Source organism: Xiphias gladius, chromosome 11, assembly GCF_016859285.1.
Source record: "Xiphias gladius isolate SHS-SW01 ecotype Sanya breed wild chromosome 11, ASM1685928v1, whole genome shotgun sequence".
Taxonomy (NCBI): Eukaryota; Metazoa; Chordata; class Actinopteri; order Istiophoriformes; family Xiphiidae; genus Xiphias; species Xiphias gladius.
Window position 1 is genome coordinate 14347102 of NC_053410.1, and position 20840 is coordinate 14367941.

At 42.3% G+C, this 20840-nt stretch overlaps 2 protein-coding genes across 4 annotated transcripts; one reads left to right on the forward strand and one right to left on the reverse strand.

Moving 5' to 3' along the window:
* Positions 1-439: 439 nt before the first annotated feature.
* On the reverse strand, positions 440-7993 carry pyroxd2 (pyridine nucleotide-disulphide oxidoreductase domain 2). Of its 3 annotated transcripts, XM_040138690.1 has the most exons (18): positions 7919-7988; positions 7282-7453; positions 6941-7182; positions 6495-6514; positions 6292-6385; positions 5965-6038; positions 5604-5759; positions 5286-5439; positions 5129-5190; positions 4946-5043; positions 4681-4822; positions 4428-4562; positions 4273-4345; positions 3189-3342; positions 2303-2454; positions 1823-1929; positions 1328-1448; positions 440-1039 (listed from the first exon to the last, which is right to left on the reverse strand). In XM_040138690.1, the coding sequence occupies exons 3-18, from the start codon at positions 7062-7064 to the stop codon at positions 969-971; spliced, it is 1737 nt and encodes a 578-aa protein (XP_039994624.1). In that variant the 5' UTR covers positions 7065-7182; positions 7282-7453; positions 7919-7988; the 3' UTR covers positions 440-968. The 3 variants fall into 3 exon arrangements, with proteins under 3 accessions (XP_039994624.1, XP_039994626.1, XP_039994625.1); XM_040138692.1 differs by lacking the exon at positions 1328-1448 and having other exon boundaries at positions 7919-7993; XM_040138691.1 differs by lacking the exons at positions 5965-6038; positions 6292-6385 and having other exon boundaries at positions 7919-7989.
* Positions 6968-15614, forward strand: slc25a28 (solute carrier family 25 member 28). The gene is made up of 5 exons (XM_040138693.1): positions 6968-7078; positions 9689-10400; positions 12977-13205; positions 14065-14121; positions 14598-15614. Exons 2-5 carry the CDS (start codon positions 10056-10058, stop codon positions 15164-15166), a joined length of 1200 nt encoding a protein of 399 aa, XP_039994627.1. The 5' UTR covers positions 6968-7078; positions 9689-10055; the 3' UTR covers positions 15167-15614.
* Positions 15615-20840: the final 5226 nt, after the last annotated feature.

Sequence of the window (20840 nt, forward strand, 5' to 3'; positions counted from 1 at the left end):
TTCTAGAGCTTTCAGTCAGATCTCATGTTAAAGGCTCTGGAATAAATTTACAAAACTGACCTAGCGTTTAACATGTTTTGTCAAACTAGAAAATACAAGCTCAACAATGAAGCTTGAAGCTAATATTTAGGTTCTTTTTGGTTTGTAGTTGTCTTTACTGGCAATAATAAAATTAAGGGCTGGATTCCATTTAGCTGCTTCAGTTTCAGGTTCCTGGCACTTATTGGGACACTTTAACAAAGCAATCATTAATATTATAAGCAACTCCTGTGTTTTCCTACCACAGCAAGTCAACATGTCTGCTATGAAAAAGACCTATGCGATTTCTACCCTGATATCCTAAAATAACACATCAGTCCCAGTGGAATGAACACAACATAAAAACACAGCAATAATCACCATGCATAGTTTAAAGAAAATGAAACACATTTGCTTGAATTCATTTGAATTTATTCATACAAAGTTGTAAAAAGTTCCATTGTGCGTCATTCCCTTGATTACACTAACACTCTTAGTTCATTTCATTAAGAAATGTTAAGTTATTCTAAACTTGCATTTTTCTTCAGCATTAATGTTGTGTTGGTGCTGTTTCTGTGATTTTCTGCTGGCTCGGTTAAATGATTTCAAAAGTGGTGTCACACCAGGATTTTGTGAGGAAGTATTGCACAAATGTTTAATATCAGTATCCAATATAAAGAGCTTGAAAGCCTGTTTTATTTAGTCTCTCCCTGTCTCTTGCATCCCATGTCAGTTGTATTAGTAAACAAACCATTAATCCCCTTTTTGTCTTTTCAGATATACTTACAAACAGGTTGCACAACATAATATGGTGGAAAGACGCCTGATCAAATAGATAGTTGGAGTGAGTGTAGGACATGTATTGCTCGAACCAGTCAAATCCACACAAATCAGACAAAGGAGACATTGAACCTTGTTGAGCGGACCACACACTGAGGCTGTCAGATGTTTCAGTGACGTTTCAGGTCAGCCATGACTGTGAGCGCTGCGTTCCATCCGGGAGAACCCATCACACCACCGCCTAAAGAAACGTTAATCACACAAAATTTAACGGAATTAGTCAATGTGGTTCTGTGCAGGGAAATCAGAAACAGCTCTACTCAACCGCCTGACATCGCCAAGTGACTTAATTTCTTCGTCATCAGCAGTGAGGATAAGATTTCATCCAAAGGGTCAAAGATACATTAACTGTGTAACACCAGACAACATAACTTTAATGAGTGTATTTATACTACACTACACTATAAACAACAAACAGCCACATTTGCAATTCAGTACTGATCTGAGGGGTTGAACATTAAAAGCAAACCTGGATGACAGCCACTGCCACACAGATATAGCCCTTTAATTGGTGAACGGTAGTCTGAGAGAAAGGGCAAAGGTCGTGCGAGGTAGAGCTGGTCCAGTGACATTGAGCCATGAAAGATATTCTGTAAAAATGAGACCAAAATGTTTACTTTTCTTTTTGTTTCTTAATATGACCATGTTATTATGAGTAGGAGAACCTGCCACTTCCTACGTCCTACATAATAAACAGAAGCAAATACCATTCAGTGAGTTAGTGACACCTTTGACACAGTTGATATGAACACTGATTCCAACTCATAGATTCTGGTAAAACTGTCTGTAACAATCAACTGCTTATATACCACAGCTGTGCCTGAGTGGATAGTGAATCAACAGAACGCTGCAGAAGACGCAAATTACTTCCTCATCCGGTGCACAGTTGATTGTCATAAGCAAATAAGCTGTGTACAAACGTCCAAATTGCTGCTCAGTTCTACAATGCATACAGTGTACATACCCCTCCAGTGAGCCCAAAGATCCTCTCCAGGTCAGGTGGTGCCAGGATGTCCCTTCCCACGACGGACTTTTTAAACCCAGGGGCGTATTGCTCCACCCAGTCAAATGCTAAAGAGACACACAAACTCATGCTTTCTCATTGAAAACAGGTTAATCAGTATGCATTTAAGTGTCATCCTTTACACACCATTTGTTCATTTTGGAAAAAATACTTTGTAAATTTCACCATTCAACCTTTAAAAAGGAGAGAATATGGCCTTAAAATATGAAAGTTTGTACGTAAGTTCCTGTCTTTAAAAGGGGGTCTCATTTTCCCAACTTATTCTGCCACCGTATAATTAAAAAAAACATGTTCAGTTTAAGATCAGCTTTAAGCACAGCATGGTAGAACTTGTGTGCCTGAGTAATACATGCAGTAGCAATCCACACTTTCGTCACACCGGCAGCTATGAGAAGTCCTGGATGATTTTGTGTGTCTAACCAGTGTCTGCGAAGGCCTCTCGGTCCTGGTCAGTCCACTCCCTGCCGTCAATGTGGTAGGGGGTGAATTGGGTGAACAATGACACAACGTGGCAGCCGGGGGGAGCCAGAGTAGGATCCAACACGGAGGGGATGGTCATCTCCAGCATGGGTCTACAGGGGTAGAGGAGCATCATGAATCAAGATGGTGGTGAATGGAGGGTGGGTGAGTTGTTAATGATCATTTGGGATAAAAGAACATAAGAATATACGTTTTTTGTTTTTTTTTAAAGATACATTTTCAATGCCAAGAAACAAAGCTGTTGAATATTCAAGGTTGTATACAAGTGACGTCTGATGCCACATGGTCAGCAAGCAAACAAATTTCATCGAGAGGCCTATTCATTCAAAGCTAAGTGTTACCTACAAGATAAGGATATGTGAACATCCTAACCAAGTCTTTTTGCTGAGTTATGTTGACATAAATGTTGAGAAAATATCTACTGTAAGGCACATAATGTTATAGTTTTAAAACATTTACATCATAAACAAAGACATTTTAATGACCTTTAAGTTATGGCTTAAAGTTTAAGCGCTCAGAATTTTGTTTTACTTACTGCGATAGGCACTACTTTTTACAGCTGCAAGGTAAATTTCTAATCTACAGTAACAAGCACCTAACACTTTGTCCCATATTCTCTAAGGTAGGGAATGCATGACTAGCTCTAATGTATGACTTGGAAGAAAATCTGTGCTACAGCATTTATGGAAACTTGTTTGTCCAGAACATATGTTTACCTCCTGTAGAATCTCTTGCATGTATGGATGTTGAATCGTATATGAGGATTTACTAGCAGATTGTATGAGTTAAAGGGCTCACTTATGTAGGAGTGTGAAGATACATGTACCTTACTGAGGGACGTCCATTCATGGCCTCTTTGTATGCAGTCTCCAGGACCTCTACGCTTTCACAGTTGAGATGAATGGAGCACTGATGGTGGGGTCCAGGTTTATCATCTGGTGTGGGAGACGCTAGGAAGTTTGGTAGCTTGTCCACTGCCACTGTAAAAACAACAAAGAAAATGACACGGGATCAGTGTTTGCTCTAAAATTATGTATCACTACATAAATGTATATTTTGGTATAGCAAAGTGTGTGCTTAAGTTTAAGTTTATTTGAATTACAATTAGGGCCACTCGTGCATTATGTCGTGCTTAACACTGCTCAAGTCCTTCACCTTAAAGCTAAAGTAGTAAACTGTCATTAAGTTTAAGAAGCAATGCACTGTAAAAGATGAGTTAGGAGTAAATACTTCCTCGGTAATAAAACCCTACAGCTCAGGCTCTACTGTAATTAACAAGCCAGAGCTACAAATGGCACCACAGAGGAAGCCGAAGAGCTCTAAACATCTTAGTTTTGTGTGCTTCACAGAGTTTTATAATACCCCAAACTTGGGAACTAGTTTTTTCAGTACCGTAAAATACAGTACTAGATAGAGGAGGACTAAGAGCTGATCCCTCTTGATAAATTACATCTGTTTGAGCCTTATTGCCAAATCTCCATTGCCTTACACCTGTCCACTTCTTCGCAGCTTTCAAAGCGTGTAAGTGGTGGTTCAACACACACAAAAACAAACCAATAGTCTAAGAAGGACTATAGAATGCAGGATTTCACCTAAACGTGTTCAACATTTGGCTAGAGAAAAAAACGCTTGTGCAGAGAGAAGACCATGAGCCCCGCAGCTAATAGCCTCAAGTAGAAGCTTCTTTTAAATTCTGCTTCTTCTTTAGGCCTACGGTGACACTAAACATTATCATCCTCAAAGGCAGGAGTGGTAACATATTATTTTGACAGTCAGCACCTTTGGATACATAGATAATATCTTCCCTTATTATTAGCGGTCAAAAAACAACAATTACCAGCTAATGAAACTTTTTTTTTTTTTTTTCCCCAGGATTTGCCGTTATAGTGACAGAATCAGAACAGACTTACCATTGATCTTGGTAACAGGTGATGTGTAGTCTATCTGGTCTACGGCTTTGATGAACTCTGGAGAGAGAGCAGCCTAAAAAGAAAAAACATGAAGCCAGATCAAACCACACCGTCTGGAACCATGGCTACATGTGGTGTTTCTATTTCTATGTTACCTGTGGCGTGAGGTTCTTGAAGGTGACATATGTGGTAGCATTTGATAAAACAACTTTACTGGAGATCTCTGTGCCGTCCTTTAACACCACTCCCTTGGCAGCACCATCTGAACCAACCAGGATCTGTCCTACATCCTGCCAAGGTTACACGTTGTGTATGCATGAAGACCAAAATACAGGTGTTGGAATATCATTTTTATTAATCCACATAATAAACGGCAACAAACCCATATACCTAATCAAACCACAGTACCTTCTCAGTGAAAATGTCTACACCGAAGGATCGAGCAGCACTAGCAATAGCCTGAGACACGCCTCCCATGCCTCCCTCCACATAACCCCATGCTCCTTTTTCCTTCTCCAACTCTCCCATCACATGATGTAAGAGCACGTACCTTCAAGGCGAGACCATAAAATTAGCATTTTACGTTTTTGGAGGTCATCGATTAATTCTGTGCACTTATACCATTAGTTATGAGTGTTCGTGTGCTGCAGGGTGCCCCTAGAATGTGTCTCACCCACTACCAGGATTACTTGGACTGGTCATGGCTCCTATCACAGCATCAGTAGCCAGTGTCGCTCTCAGTGGCTCCGACTCAAACCACCGATTGAGAATCTACCACACAAAACAAGAGCTAAGTCGTGATGCAGCAAACAGAAAATGGCAACTAACACCAAACTTTGTGTAAGCTTTAACAAACCTTCATTATTGGAGCAGTTATAATCTCATAAAAGTCGGGAATGTTTCTGCCCAGTTTCAGACCTTTAAATTAAAAAATTAGTATGCGGTAAATAATTTGTTATTCTGACATCGACAATATAAAAGCTTTTTTTGCAAGCATGCATCCACCAACGCACCACATTTGACGAGGGGCATCAGTGTTTTGGCTGCACCCAGCCTCTTTCTCAGTGATCCAGCGGTGACACCTGGAATGTCAACCGGAGGAGCATCCAAGAGAGGGTGGATAGCTCCTGCTAGCTTCTCAAGGTGTGCAAAAAAAGCCGGAAAAGCCTGGGCACAAAGAATGGGTGAAGAGGAGGTCATGAGACAATGAAGAACTTTTAAACTTCATACTACTGTGACATGGGTTTAGACACATATGCACTCGAGTGTAAAATGCACTTGTGCACAATACAGTCAACCATTTGCTGTGGCTGCAATAGTTCTTCTATCACCTTAGCATCCTTCTGGGAAAATTTGCCGATCTCCATCTGGTTCATGGCCGGATCTGAGCCCAGGGTGAGAGACCTCGGTGGAGCACCTTTCACCCCCTCCTCCAACATAGGGGTGAAAGCATGGGGGTCTCTCATATACACCTTCAGCCCATGTTTCTGAATACAAATACACAAAGGATATGAATACAATGAAAATGAAACAGTGAACAGATGCAAACAAGACCTATCACATTAAGCCTTACTAAAAACAGCTAAATTAATAAATTTGATAAACTTGTACAACCTTGTTGCATGAGATATCTATATCTATATATGGATAGATTTTTTTTTTTTTTTGCAGACTAGAAATATCAGTATGTACCTTGAGCTCCAGGTCTGTGTATATGTGGGGTCGTAACAAACTGAGCAAATAGGAGCACCTGGAGAAGTGGAAACCTGCATACAAGAGTGTTGTTACTCTTACAAGAAATATAACTTATATGAAGTGTATGAACAACAGTGTAGGAAGCTATAAACTCGTGGAAGATTTTACATGACAAGAACAGTATTACCCACACCACACATTTGCTTGTCATGTATACAGAAAACCTATTCCACCATTAAAAGGGTCACTTCACCAAAATTACAGATTCGGGTGACCCTTCATGACCTTGGGTTGATTATTCTCCAGCCAGAGAGGCCGTCCTACCAGGGAAGATCTCCTCTGAAACAGCTGCTCCTCCCAGCACATGTCTACGCTCCAGCACCGCCGTCTTCAGTCCTCCCCTCTGAAGATAGGCGGCCTGTGCCCGCACGCACACACACACACACACATCACCTTTGCCCTGCTGCTGAACCATAGAGTGAATTACAGCATACTGTAGGTGTTGGAAAGCAGTTGCATGAACTCACCGCCACCAGTCCATTGTGTCCTGCAATGAAATATAAAATATGTCACACAGTTTTCCTAAAAATGTTAATTCCTCATAGAAATGACTTTAAATTCTGAAACGCAGCTTAATCGTGACAGTTGCTCTAATTTAAGTTGCAATAATATCTTTTACTGCGCGCCTTGTGCAAGCTGCTCGCCAGTAATTTTTACAGTCACTTTGAATGAGTCCAAAGTTGAACAGTTCAGATCAAACTGTGATCTTGCAAAACACTTCGGTACATAGTGAAAGACGGACACAGATCCCTTCTCGAAGAAGCACTAAGGAGTTTTAAGAAGTGAGAAAGAAATTCTTGCAAACTTAGTTGAAACTTCGTATCAGTGTTGCAAAGTTTGGCCTGGCACATGACGCAGCTCGTGTGTTTTCTGCACTTTTTTTTTCCCCCCCTCAACAGTCCACGGATCTCACCTCCTCCGACGACCAGCGCGTCATACTGGGACTTTAAAGCGGCGTGACTGGATCTGGACCTCGTCGCTGTCCCCACAACAGCCGCAGCCTTCCTCCCTCGGTCAGTCCACACCGCTGCAGCCATGGCAGGCGTCTGAGGTAGGATCCCCCCCCCCCTCAGTCCCTCCCTCTTTCCTCCTAGAGCCGCTTAGAGTAGATCCGGGTCTCCCGTTGGATCTCCTACTGCGATCCACGCCACTAAACTGATATGGACAAGGGAGCGGGAAACTGGTCTCAATCAGAGTCATAGTTTATATCAACTAAAACGAATGGGGAAAAACTGGTGAATAATCCGATCTCACCGTTGACCAGTAGATCAACGAATCAAGTTTGAATTGCATTTCCCATTTGTTTTAGCTTGCCCCCGCAGTGCTTGTCATTATACGGTGGTCCATATGGTGGCGCAGTTGCTCCATTAAAACCAGCTTCACAATCCCCGGTGTCCTGATTTTCTTCAAACAGCTCCTGCAACAACTTCATATTTGCATCACTAATGTGTCAGTAAGGCCGGTCAAAACTCATCGTTTCCATTCACAGCGTGTTTTGCACATTGTGCTGTAGTTCGAAATATTTCGGTAGCAACAAGCTTAAGAGATGGGAAACCAGGCAATGAATTAATACTTGAATATTTATTTCCAGACTCTTGCTAGATGTATAAATATGTAAATGCAAGAAAATGTTCACATATGAAAACATTTGCTCCACAGGGCACATACGACTTTTTTTTTGCGAAGGTGATTTCACACACGAAAAATATATGGACAAATATAATAATGCAAAAGTGCAGTTCAAGACATCCTCTCTGAGCTGGCTTGGCAGTGGACACCACTCATCTCACAGTAAGGGCCCACCTTAAGAGTTTTAAGATGAGCTCTTAACACAGATTGGTTTCTTAGTGCCGCTGTTGAAGATGTCATGTTGGCCTAGCGGTTCACTTACCATGCATTAATAAGATAAGAGGCCATAGATCGTGCTGTGGGCCCAAGCTGCAGTCCAGGGAGTAGACAGAGGAGATTGCCTGCTGGGATCTAAGGGAGGAAAGGGTGTTAATTGGTACAAAAACAGCCAAACACAGCACAACATAAGCAAGTTATCTTCTCATCTTGTCTAGATAATGTAGATTTTTGACTATTTTTTGCTTAGACAGTGTAAAATAATTCCTAAAGCCTATATAGATTGTGCACTCTCTTGGTAGAGGGAATGAAATGAGGTGTTATAGTGATCTAGAGTTTCCCGCTGACCTAACATGCCTCTCCCTTGGTGTATTAGAGTAGCATTAGTTTCAGGGAAGAGAAATGATCCTGATACGCTGTCTGCTTGGTTTTCCTTTAAGGAATGTCTGCAGACAACAGCCAATCAACCATAACTAGATCAGAAGCAGGAGATTTTGTACTTGTAAGCAGAAATTAACACTTCATTCCCCCTTTGTCGGCAGAAATTCAACACTACAGCCCTCACCCTACAGGCTCTCCCGGGCAATAAAGGAGAAAATTAAATTATGTTATAACAGTAACGCACCAAAACACAATTACCTAATTTTCTGGAAAAAATGCGATCCTTTGCCTTCAGACAGAGAGGTTCACTGGTGAACACGTTGGGCCTCTCAGCAATCGTAATTATTAAATCATAAACTACTGTCTCACAGCAGACCATAAAAGGTGTTATGGCGCAGGATGAACTTTCAGACCTTCTCGTTGCAACACACTGTGGATACTTTTAGTCTTTTTCCATCATGAGTAAAATACATTGTCGGTCAAGAAGAAGACTCATTTGGAGAATAAAGAAAAACTGATTTCTTATTCCTTCATCTTATTATAAGCAATACATTTTTTAGAATTAAATTGAAAGCATAATTCACAGATTAATAAGTATGAAAATAATTGTTTGTTGTAGCCCTTAACTGATCCAAACAAGGTTATAATATTCTATTGTGACACTATCACTCCGATTTGCAACATGATGTGCTATTCGTTTAGTAATTGTTCTGAAATATAAATGTTATTTCACTTAATTTGGCATATGTTACTCAGAAAGTTTGTTTTGATTTTGAAATTTGGTTTAAAAACGTAAATTAAACATTTTTGCACAATTCTACCAAGTTAATGGAATCTATAAAATTTCAGGAAATGAACAGTGATATTATCTTTTTGTATTAATGTAAATAAAGTACTTTGCTATAGAAGCTCAATAACTGGCATAGTTTATTTTCCTGTTACTGAACAAATTATTACAGTATATTTGTAAACATTTTTGGCAATTGTGCCTGTGCGCGTGGATTGAGTGACTTAATCGAGAGCCACCACCTGTCAAGCTGGCCAAGAACGATGGCGGCTAATGCTTATCAAATCGTTTTCCGTGGTCTCTTACATAACTTAACAGTAAGTTGAAAAGACCTTTCTTGTGGGGAGGAACACTGATTTCACATAGGGTGTGTTGGATTCCTTTATCTAGGCACAAAAATGCAAGTTTCAAAAATATGCAACCATGGGTAGAAGCACTACACTAGAAAGACTAAGACTGGAGACTATAAAAGCAACACTGATGAGTAATCCTAGAACACAACAAGACATCTAAATTGAAAACAAATGAAACTGAACCCATAAGCATGAAATAATGTTTATACTCTTTATGTCCCTCTCAGCCATTAAAAAGAGTCTTTCAGGCTGACCTACGGTGACCTACAAGTGTGTCTTTTGATATCTTTCACAGATGTGCCTGCCATGCTGCAATACCCCATGTCAAGTGCCACATGACAAGGTTTCAGGTCTTCACCAAAATACAATCACGAGTGGCGTGCGCACTGGCCAATAGCGTGGGAAGGACTTGGCTCTGCGAACCAATCAGTCATGATCCCCGCCGCGGCCTGCGGTGTGGCTCGGTGCGTAAGTGTCAGCCTCGGCCTGCCTTGCTTGGCTCTGGCTGGGAAGGACACAAGGCGGGGAGGGAATGGTGTAGGAGACGAGAAGCCGCGTAACCGAAGCCAGCCCCGAGGGAATGTAAAAGTTTAGGACCGAAAAATCATCCACAAGACGCCGTGTCTGCGTGCCTCGAGACTTAGCACGTCACCTGGTTTCTCATGGAAGCAGATGGATTTGTGAGGAGGCGTCGGATGACAGCGGAGACTACAGGCGGTGATCCCGGGGTTGCTGGTGCCTCTGCAGGCGCAGAAGTTCGATGGCTGGGGGGCAGATTCTGGGGAGTTTCGGAAAGTATCGTGGGAAGCCTGACACCCCGGATCGGAGGAGAGACAGAACTACAGACTGTTGATTTTATCCGTAGCGCACAAGATGCAGAAACAGAGGACTCTGAACCAGACTATGAGGGTTTGCCACAGGGAGCTTCCACTAGCACCCACATGTTGGCTGGAGCCGTGGCCGGGATCATGGAGCACTGCCTCATGTTCCCCATCGACTGTGTCAAGGTAGCATAGCTCAGTGGCTAACCAGCTGACCCGCAGCTTTTTAAGGGACGCTCGGTGCTTGCACAGCCCGGGTCTCTGTTGTGCTATCTGGATAGTATTCGTGTAGCCAACGTGTTTGGTAGCATAGCTTATTAGCTAAACACGCTGCAGACCTGGCGGCTGTAAGGACAAGGTCAGTCGGCTCAGCTAGCGTCTCACATCCATAGTGGCTAACTTGTTAGCATGCTATTATTAAGTTAGGCACGAATAACTTTGGCTAGGGACTAGTTATCACAACCTTTAGCAGGGTCTAACACAGGAGCCCGTTTGCTCACTCTGCGTAAAAACCACTAAACATCATCAAATCAATCTGCAGTCAAGCCCTCAGCTGATATCATGTTACATAACTAATATTACGTGTAAGAAAATTGAAACGAACCATTTAAGTAACTGGAGAAGCTAATAAGAGGACCTAGCTGCAACAACCGTGAAAAAAAGTTCACGGAGACCAAAGCTGTGCTCTCTGTTTACAGAAACCAGGGGCTGGTTGAGTGTTGTCGTTTCTGGTAACTTGCACCCCGTCTGCCACTATTATTACAAGACACATTGGCATGAATTACACTGCAGTTTCGGGACAATTTGACCCTTTCGGTCCACAGTGCGATATCGAGTGTCTACTTTCCCGGCGCACAGTGTGGTAGTTTACTTGAGGGAGCAGGCCTACCGATTCACACACCGTAACCAATGGTTTGCAAAGGTCCTGATCACATGTGAGTCATGCAACTTCGCTGGGTCAGTTCCCATAACGCGGGTTTCTTTGTTATGTATGAGTTATGTGAAGTTGTTGTGTTTTTACTGTCAACACAATCTATGGGGGCATGACCTAGTGTCCCAAGAGGTCAGCTAGCTGTAGCCATGCACTAGTTATCATTGTGTAACAGGTAAAGGACCAGAGAGACTGGGCAAGTGACAGTGAGCCTAGTAATAGTCAGCTGTCCATGTCAGGCTGAAAAGCTGTTCTTATTGCCGTGCTTCTTCCATGTCTCTTCCACCTGTAGTCAACCTATGTTGCGGCCCAGAACCAGGACAAGACCGGTGTGTTACAGACCCTTGTGCGCAGAGTGTCTGCTGCACTGCTAATGGAGCTCAGCATCTGGCCAAACAAGCCACATTTGTTTAGGAGATTTGGGGCATTGTGACTCAGCAAAATCAAGTCTACTGCACATAAACAGTGAGCCACATTTTTTTCAGAGAACAAGATATTGCAGGAATTTGAGAAATATTTGAGATGCTTCAAACTCATTCCTTTCTCTTTGCATACAGTAAATTAAAGTTCTCCTCCCAAACCAAATAAAGGCTTTTCCTCATGTACAATAAGCTTCTCACTTAAAGAGACTGTTGTGTAATTATAGTTTAGAATAGACTGTCATTCCCCCTTAATGTGTCCTAAATCCCAGTAATTGGTTGTGGATTTAAAAAAGCATGTTGCATTTGTAGGTCTGTCAGATGTGTACACTGCACAGCGCACATGAATGGAATTTCCAGTCATTGAAAGAAACCAAAAAGTCCTGTGTGTTTTCGCCAAACAGTGGTGAACATGGTATTTAGCACAAATGTCTTTGCCTTCTAGGTGTGTGGCCTTAGCAGACCTATAGCTGCTAAGGCCTCCATGCGTGTGTATGCTTGGAACAATCATGAATGAATGAGGAGCAGAATACTGACATTACGGCCTCTCCTCACTCTCATTCAGAGGGAGTGAATGAGTGTGCCGAGTTTGTGCGACAGACGTGAAGAAACTCAATGCATTCACTTGCACCACTGTGAGCTAGCCCTCTTCAGGCCTAGCATTCCACAGCTGTAGTATAGAGTGACATAAGGCCATGTGTATGCTTTCCCATTGCACTACATGCACACACACACACACACACACACACACACACACACACACACACACACACACACACACAGTTGGGTGTAAGTTTGTCCATTCAGCTGGAAGTTTGGTATTCAGGGATTATGCTGCTGCTGGTTCCTCAGAGACCGACACGCTCACCCAGTCCAGCCCCGTGCAAAGCTCTTGAACTACCAAATAGCAGGTGACTGAAACACTGATCCCTTGCACTTGTCCTTCAGACAGTGTTTATATAATTTATCTTTTATCTCAGTGTGCATGTGTGTGCGTGTGTCTTCGGGGGAAGAGAAGAGGTGTGCTTTAGGGTCAGTGGGAAAAGAGGCTTACAGGAAGTGATCTTATGTCCCCTTGTTATCCTGGAGCTTGTAACTCCAAACTTCCTTCTATTCAATTATACATATACACCAACACACACACCATACACAATGTTGAATACCTCATTTCCCTGATTTTTGACTTTCATTCACACTGCAATCTATTCAGGACTCTCTTCATTGCCGTGCTATTCTTTGTTGTGTTAGGCAGACATACATGTATTGTAAGACTTAAATTATGCATTACATTCTATTTTTTATTCAAATTCAGTGGACACATTACTATACTTAAAGCCTTGCCCTGGTGGGTGGAAAGGGAGCACAATGTTGACTTTGCACTTTGCTGCATTCCACGTTTCCCTCTTTTCCAGACACGAATGCAGAGCCTCCAGCCCGACCCCGCAGCCCGCTACAGGAACGTAATGGATGCTCTTCGCCGAATTGTAACCACAGAGGGAGTCTGGCGGCCAATGAGAGGGCTCAATGCGACAGCAGTCGGGGCAGGACCTGCCCATGCCCTCTATTTTGCCAGCTATGAGAAACTCAAAAAGACTCTAAGTGATGTCATTCACCCAGGGGCTAACAGTCATTTGGCTAATGGTATCACAAAACATACATATACACACATAAACATGTATGGCTATCTTAACACTTTACAATGAGTTGCTATGTAGGACTCGATCAACTCCAAGCCTAATGCCAAGCACCCTCAGTGTGATTTCTATGAAGCTGCTGACTCAGCCTTGCCAGTCCCGAAAAAACCCCTGGCATGCCATCCAAATCGGATAAAGCTTTTTCATAGCTCCGGTTGTACACTGCAAGGAAGTGCCAGGGTTAACTGTCGATTGGTTGCTGGCTTTTAGGAAAGTTAAACTGTTTGTCTTTTTTGGGTCAAGTTCAGTAAAGTTACCAAAGTAGAAAGAGATTCAGCCAAAGATTCATTTTGGAAACCTTGATCTGAATGTCAACCTTTTCCTTATTCCTTGTTCTCCCTACTTTCTCTCTTCCTTCTTTTCCAGTTTAGTGGGAGGCTGGGTAAGTCCTCTTTCTCCCATCTCACCTGCTCTCTCCTCTGTTGGTCCTGTCTCTTAAGGCTTATGGGTTTGGTTTAAATTCCTCAAAAGGAGCAATGAACTGCCTTGTCCACTAGGCGTCTCTCTTTGCTCAGGTTTGGCTACCTGGATTTGGTCAGGATTGAACTCTTTGTTTATACCTGTGCAGATTGCTGACTATGCACAAATTCTGCTCTGATGATATATTGTTTTGAGCATGACAGCCGCAGCTTTTATGAATAAGGTAGTGAAGGCTGTGACATGATGAAAGGGGTTCTTACTGTTGCAAATGAAAATGATTTTTCCTTTCCATTCTACACCGCTTTACTGCAGTCTCTTCTGTTTTTCTTGCTTATTCTTCATGACTATATTAATGTGTAGTAATTTCCGAGGTGTGTTTATTTCAGGAGCAGCTGGGTGTGTGGCCACACTGCTTCATGATGCAGCCATGAACCCAGCTGAAGGTAAAGGAAACACATTACTGTACAATGCCATTTGCCTTTGACCACAGATTTAGGATTGGTATTAAGACATGTTCTCTCTCTCTCTCTCTCTCAAAATAACAAAAACAAAAATTTCAGTAAAGAAACTTACAGGTACCACGCCTGGTCCAACCATCTTCTCATGTTGGCCTTAACCCTGCAGTCTCACATATTGACTTTCACAGCTGCCTCTAGTCCACCTGCTCAGACATGTCAGTAGAAGGACACTGGTCAGAGTCCTCATGTACAGTTGTTAGATTGGGTGCAGCTGCCTGAACAAACGCTATCAAAATGACACACTAGTGCTTTCTCTGTGTTTATTGACTACATGTACTTTATTGCAGATAATAGCTCACTAGTTTCTTTTTTCTTTTTCTATCTTCTCCACCTTTGTACTGTCCAACCCTGGTTACATTTGGTCTTCGCCTCCATCAATACATCTACCCGTGTGTCTCTAGTTGTGAAGCAGCGCATGCAGATGTATAATTCGCCCTACCGTGGCGTGTTGGACTGTGTACGCGCCATATGGCAGAAAGAGGGCCCTGCTGCATTCTATCGCAGCTACACCACCCAGCTCACCATGAACGTGCCCTTCCAGGCGCTCCACTTCATGACCTATGAGTACCTTCAGGAGTTGCTCAACCCCCGCAGACAGTACAATCCCTCGTCCCACATGTTGTCCGGAGCTTTGGCCGGAGCCATCGCAGCTGCAGCCACCACACCTCTAGACGTCTGCAAGACCCTGCTCAACACCCAGGAGTCCCTAACCCTCAGCTCCCTGTCTTCTGGCCAAGGCCCCGGCCAAGGCCAAGGAGCCCACAGACACATCACAGGCCTGGCCCATGCCTTCCGGACAGTTTACAGGCTGGGTGGCCTGCAGGGCTTCTTCAAGGGGGTCCAGGCAAGGGTCATCTACCAGATGCCCTCCACGGCCATCAGCTGGTCGGTGTACGAGTTCTTCAAGTATGGACTCACCAAGCACCAGCACAACAAGAGGAGAAAGCAGCACATGGAGGCTGAGATGTAGATATCTCCTTGATTTAGTCTCCTCTAATAATGCTGTGCCCTCCCTGTGAGGAGAAGATGAAGTCAATACGCACATAGAATCTGACTAAAATCCACCTCAGATGCCCCATCCCTTTCAGACATAGCAGATAAGACATCTTCAAAGACAGCTCGAGTAGTTATATTTCGGCTACACTTTTTCAAGACTAGGTATGGTTTGAGTTACGTTGTTTCTCTCTTCTAGGAAAAAGCATTTACAAAGTGTTATAGAACTAGTTTAATCTGGAGACCTTTTTTAAGCCATGCTGGTGGCCACTACATTTTCCAAGCTTAGGATAAATTTGAGGAACGCACAAGTTTTCAGTTGGAAAGGTAGTCAGCAGAGGGCAGTAGTGTTTCTTTGTTAATTCTTGTAGTTTCATAAGCTTTGCTGTCATAGGACCAGATTTTTATTTTCACCCATTCAAACTTTGAGTTTGCAAATAAAGATAATAACTGACTCTGGATCCAGAGCCCTCTCTAGATTTATTAGCAAACCTATAAATGTAACAGACAATTCTCTCAGTAGTCCTAGACAAGTTCATTTTGGTGTCTAGTTTGGGCTACACACAGGCATTGGGTTCTTTTATTAAAAATATCTTATTGATTTGATCCAAGTTAAAAAATTTTCAGCCATTTAGAATCAATAGAAAACTGACCCTAGCTGAGAACATTCTGTCGATAATCTAACACCTTAATTTCCTGATCAGGACCAATACCCGGATACCTTTTGTAGAAATTCCGTGGAACCCTTCCAACATGGCAACTCAAATCATTGAGAGCAAAACTTAAGACGTCTTTCATATCCTGATGCCTATAACTGTGTAATATGGACTATAGCCCAATAGAATTTAATAATTCTACAGACTAACAAAAAAGGCCATAGATCAGAATTGGGGTTACATTTTTGATTTGCTGCTGACAGAAAGGAATGAATATAATGAATCTAATTGTTTTTCCCTTTTTAGAAGGTCAGTGTTTAAGATTGTTCCCCATGATGTAACAAGACATAAAAATACCAAATTTCAGTAGCTCTAAGGTATCTGAAGTGTGCATTTAATTTATTTTTCATTACACTGACTCCTTAAATTGTATTTTATTTCCAGTAAATGTATTACTTTAAACGTTCCCTTTGTTTTCTCCATTCATCTGTTTAATCAACCCTTGGATCATCCAAATACTCACCAGTAATGCCTTGTGTACCTGTTTGGCAGAGCAGACCAGGGCAGTGTTAAGATGGCCATTTATGTGCATTAACTGCAGCTACGAGCCTGTTTTCAGCTTGTGAACCGCTGAGTTTCAATATCTGTGCTAGACAGCAAAGGTTGTGTACAATGTACTGTGCCCAAAAGAAGACTTTAACTCTCTATCTGCACCCCCATCGAGTAAACCTAAATGGAAGCTGTCATTCTTATTGAATGATGTCTGATTGTTTCCGACACTGAATTGCACTCGTTGAATAAAGACTGAGCAGCGGGGCTCTACTCACTGCTCATAAACGATGGGAGCCCTCATTTGATTTCTTTAAATGTTTCTGAATTCTTTGCTAGGTATGTGAAAATGTCTTAATACAAGATTCCTGCATATTTAATCGGGGTTTGTATAAAAGATTTTAAGTCTTTGTTTCCTTGGTGAACAGAAACCAAAGAAAGGGATGAATGAAACGGGGGCAGTGCCCTAAGCCACATCTGCACTGCCAGAAACACATGGAGAGTTTGTGTGTGTTTTCAGGTATTTATTTTTAGTTTGAGGCAGGTACAGTTGTTTAGTCTTGAACACAGGTGCAGATCTCAACTTTGACCCTCAAGACTGTAAACACAATTTGAACTTGTGGACACACAGCCTGCGTACAAACAGCGAGGAGAGAGAAGCTTTGGAATTCAGCAAATGATGCATAATATACTGAACTTTAATAACCGAAGAAAGCAAACTTAGTAGTCGGTGTGGAACTGAAAGGAAGATTGCATGTTGGAGAAACTACATCAGTGCTTAAAAAGATGGAACTATAGCAGGTAACAAGCCTAACAAAATGATCTCAGCACAAATGAAGACTGATGTTGATAGTGTCCCTTGGAAAATACAATTGAAAGACGAGTTTATATGTTACATAAGTTATTACCCTCCATTATCTGTCACTCTATTGAGCAACATGCTTTAATTCACCATATTTTTATTGAGGATGTGGGAGCAGTAAAAATCCAAAGTAAATCTTTCATCACACCTGTGACTGCTGGTGATATTTTGCCTGTTGATGTGTGTCAGTCAGTTTAAAACTGTCATCTTTACAATATAATCAAGTATGAATGGAAATTAAATCCCACAATGCCAGTGTTGCAGCAAATATCTTAAGACTATCTTTCTTGTGATTACTATTGTCAGTGTTAGTCTTTTAATGTCATTTCAATTGACATGTTCAGATCTTTGCTCTTTCTGGGAGATACATGAAGCAGCCTCTACACAAGCACCAAAGTCCTTTAGTTAGAGCCTGTGGACACCTAATACTGATCGTGGTGAAGAGTGACAGCTCCCCCACCCCAGCCTCGACATATACACGCACGCGCACACACACACACACACAGACTCACTCACACCCATGTAAGACACCTGTTCAAACAGGGAGCGTTAATGAAGCGTCTCTGTCGCTCTCTCTCTCCAACTATCTCTGCTTGCATGTATACAGTATGTGTGGCCTCATAGTTTATGCGGTCAGAATGGTGTACTTGTGTGTGCTCTGCTCTCTCTCCTCTACTGCTGCTCAGCCAGCTAGAGCTTGCCCACTGTGCCTTGATGTATCTACAAATGAATCTCATGAGAGACTGACAGGTGTTGTATGAGTAGGAAAGTCATGGGTAGAAATGTGACAAAAAGTTTGACAAAATAATCTCAACTCAAAGGTCCACTTATTAGCTTTGGAGCTGTGGAGTTTTCTGCCTAATCTCACTGTCTTCATCGGCAAAGAGGAGCTAGTTCAGGTGTCATAATTTTATCTAAGTGTGGAACTCTGGTACTGGAGCAGTTTGTTCAAAGTGTTGTCCGCGTACTGGTACCACATGTCAAGCGGGCTAGAAGCCATCGGGCAATGTGTTCAGAATGTTTCATGTACAGCCAAGGGTAGAGGAGTAACCAAGTGGCTGTTCCCTTGGGTTTATTGTTAAAAAAAAAAAAAAAATCCCCTCTAAACATAACATAAGTTTTGTCAAGGTTGTGTGTGTCTGTGTCTGTGTGTGTGGCTGTCCTTACCATCACCCACACAGTAGTACCTCCCCTTGGCAGATGATAGAGGTGTAGTTTCTGTGGATGCCAACACAGTTACCACTTGGCAGCTGTTTCATGTGCTTACCTTGGTAGCTTTGTAGTGCACAGACAAATCATTAAAAGCAAATATATATATATACAGAAATACACTCAGTCCCACACTTAAATGTGCAGATACCAGAACAATCACACAGTCAAGCAAAATATACCTAGAAAATAAGATAACTAAAAACTACTCTCTCTCTCTCCCTATATATATATATATATATAGAGAGAGAGAGAGAGAGATTTTTTTCAAAAAAGAAATAATGAGTAATGATGTTATCAGAACAATTCCACCCTTAAAAAAAAATACTCCTACAATTGACAGTTTTAAATAGATACACAGACATGAAAGAGAGTTATTGCTCTCAGAGTGGCACACTTTCTATTGTCAGTCATAATGACTCTGAGGTGTTTACCCAGTGGGTGTGTGTGTATAAAGCACGTGTGTGAGGGTGTAGATTAGTGGCTGCTGCCCTTATCCAAGCCCGAAGAAATTTCTCTTCTCAACTGAATATTAGTATTTCAAGGCCATCTTGTTTGCCTTTATTTGGGCAATAACACACACACACACACACACACACACACACACACACACAGTGCATGCATCTTTTTTGGTGGAGAGACCCCTACAAGTTGATGAAGGGCTGGCAGAGACACACATGCATACAATCCCATGTGTATTGGTGTAAGCCCATGTTTTGGAAACTGCAGTCTCCGGTCAAAGCCCCTTACAGCAAGCACCTGTGGAAGAGTGTATTTCACACACACACACACACACACACACACACACACACACACACACACACACACACACACACACACACACACACTCAAGGAATACTTAGGAATGCGAACGCCTGAAGGACTCAGGTCCTCTACAACAGTTGCTCACCTCTCTACATATTTATGGCTCTTTTGTTGCCTCTCGTCAGATCTCGCTCCATATTTTAAGCCAAATCATGACTGGACCACTCAGCATGAATTACAGAGTGATACAGGATTATGCCATAATGTCCACTTTATTCCATCCTTGCCAGCAGCTAATGGATGAGGTGTGATTACAGGCTCTTCGTCTAACTCACTGGGATACACACAGACACATACAGGTTGTGATCTCACGCTCCTTGGGGGTGCTGCTGGATAAAGGAGCTGTTGTTGTAATTCCTTTGGCTGCTGCAAACTCTCCCACTCTAGGCAGATAGAACATGTTTGAGAGGAGGAGAGGAGAGACAAGAGACTAAAGCAGAAAAGGCTTTATTGAGTGTACACCAAACCTGATTTTGGTGCATAAATTTAGCAAATAAAAGAACATAACTGTCTACTCATGCCCATGTTTTACATTTTCTCCCATAGGTCTGGCCGTACTGTTTGCAAATTTAGAATGAAGAGAAAAAAAACGGTCCCTGTCGAGATTTTATGATTTGTTTATTCATCGTCAACTCTAGCATGACTCCCACGTAGAACAAGGCAGCGTCAGGCTGAATTATGAAGCATAGCAAAATGTGAATTCCAGATCAGGGCCAATCAAACAATGTAATAGAAAGACTAATAACCTACTGTGCCAGTTGTGGCTTGAATCTCTCGCATGGTGCTGTGCTATGGAGAATTAGGATGCAGGGGAGATACGGCTCCTGTCATCACTTAAGAGAAAAGTATGGGAGGAGAAATTCTTCCAACTGCCACCACGGATACAAGATGATGGCTAACACACACACAAATCCATACACATGCTCACTCGTGCAGCAGAAAGCTGCAACGGAGGAGAAAACAGCTGTTTTGACTATTAGCATTTATATGTGATTTTAAGCCTGCAGAGGACGCAGGATAACATGGAGATGTTGTGTGTGGCTATGGTGTCTGTGTGAGTGTGAAACAGGATACTGCTCACTTCTTTTTCGATTTGCATTGAATAGAAAGCCCCTTGATAAATCCAAGTGCTTACATTGGCTAAAATGCCATTGCTAATAGGCCAGAATGGATATTTTCAATGAGCAGACAGAGCGTAAGTGTGGTGATGAAAAAAATAAAATAAAATCAATGGGAGCTTAAGAGAGTTAGAGAGGGTTTGTGTAAATGTTGTACTGTGTGTGTGTGTGTGTGTGTGTGTGTGTGTGTGTGTGTGTGTGTGTGTGTGTGTGTGTGTGTGTGTGTGTGTGTAAAAAAAGGAATATTTCAAGAGGGATCTCTCTCTCTCACACACACAAACACACACAATTATTATCCCTTGGGCCTTTGCGAGAAAAGCCTGGACAGGATCTGATGAGCTACAGCATTGTTACGGATGAACCCCCCCCTCCACACACACACACACACACACACACCCTTCTCAAATGATGTGACAAATTCCTTTAAAAAGG

What these genes read in the sequence shown, in the direction of transcription:
- pyroxd2 (XM_040138690.1), bottom strand. Translation starts at nt 7,064, where the DNA reads ATGGCTGCAGCGGTGTGGACTGACCGAGGGAGGAAGGCTGCGGCTGTT. An exon ending in ACACAGACCTGGAGCTCAAG is followed by an intron (nt 5,760 to 5,964) that starts GTACATACTGAT and finishes ATTTGTATTCAG; the next exon opens with AAACATGGGCTGAAGGTGTA. An exon ending in TAGACATTTTCACTGAGAAG is followed by an intron (nt 4,563 to 4,680) that starts GTACTGTGGTTT and finishes TAACCTTGGCAG; the next exon opens with GATGTAGGACAGATCCTGGT.
- slc25a28 (XM_040138693.1), top strand. Translation starts at nt 10,056, where the DNA reads ATGGAAGCAGATGGATTTGTGAGGAGGCGTCGGATGACAGCGGAGACT. An exon ending in TCCCCATCGACTGTGTCAAG is followed by an intron (nt 10,401 to 12,976) that starts GTAGCATAGCTC and finishes CCTCTTTTCCAG; the next exon opens with ACACGAATGCAGAGCCTCCA. An exon ending in AGCCATGAACCCAGCTGAAG is followed by an intron (nt 14,122 to 14,597) that starts GTAAAGGAAACA and finishes GTGTGTCTCTAG; the next exon opens with TTGTGAAGCAGCGCATGCAG.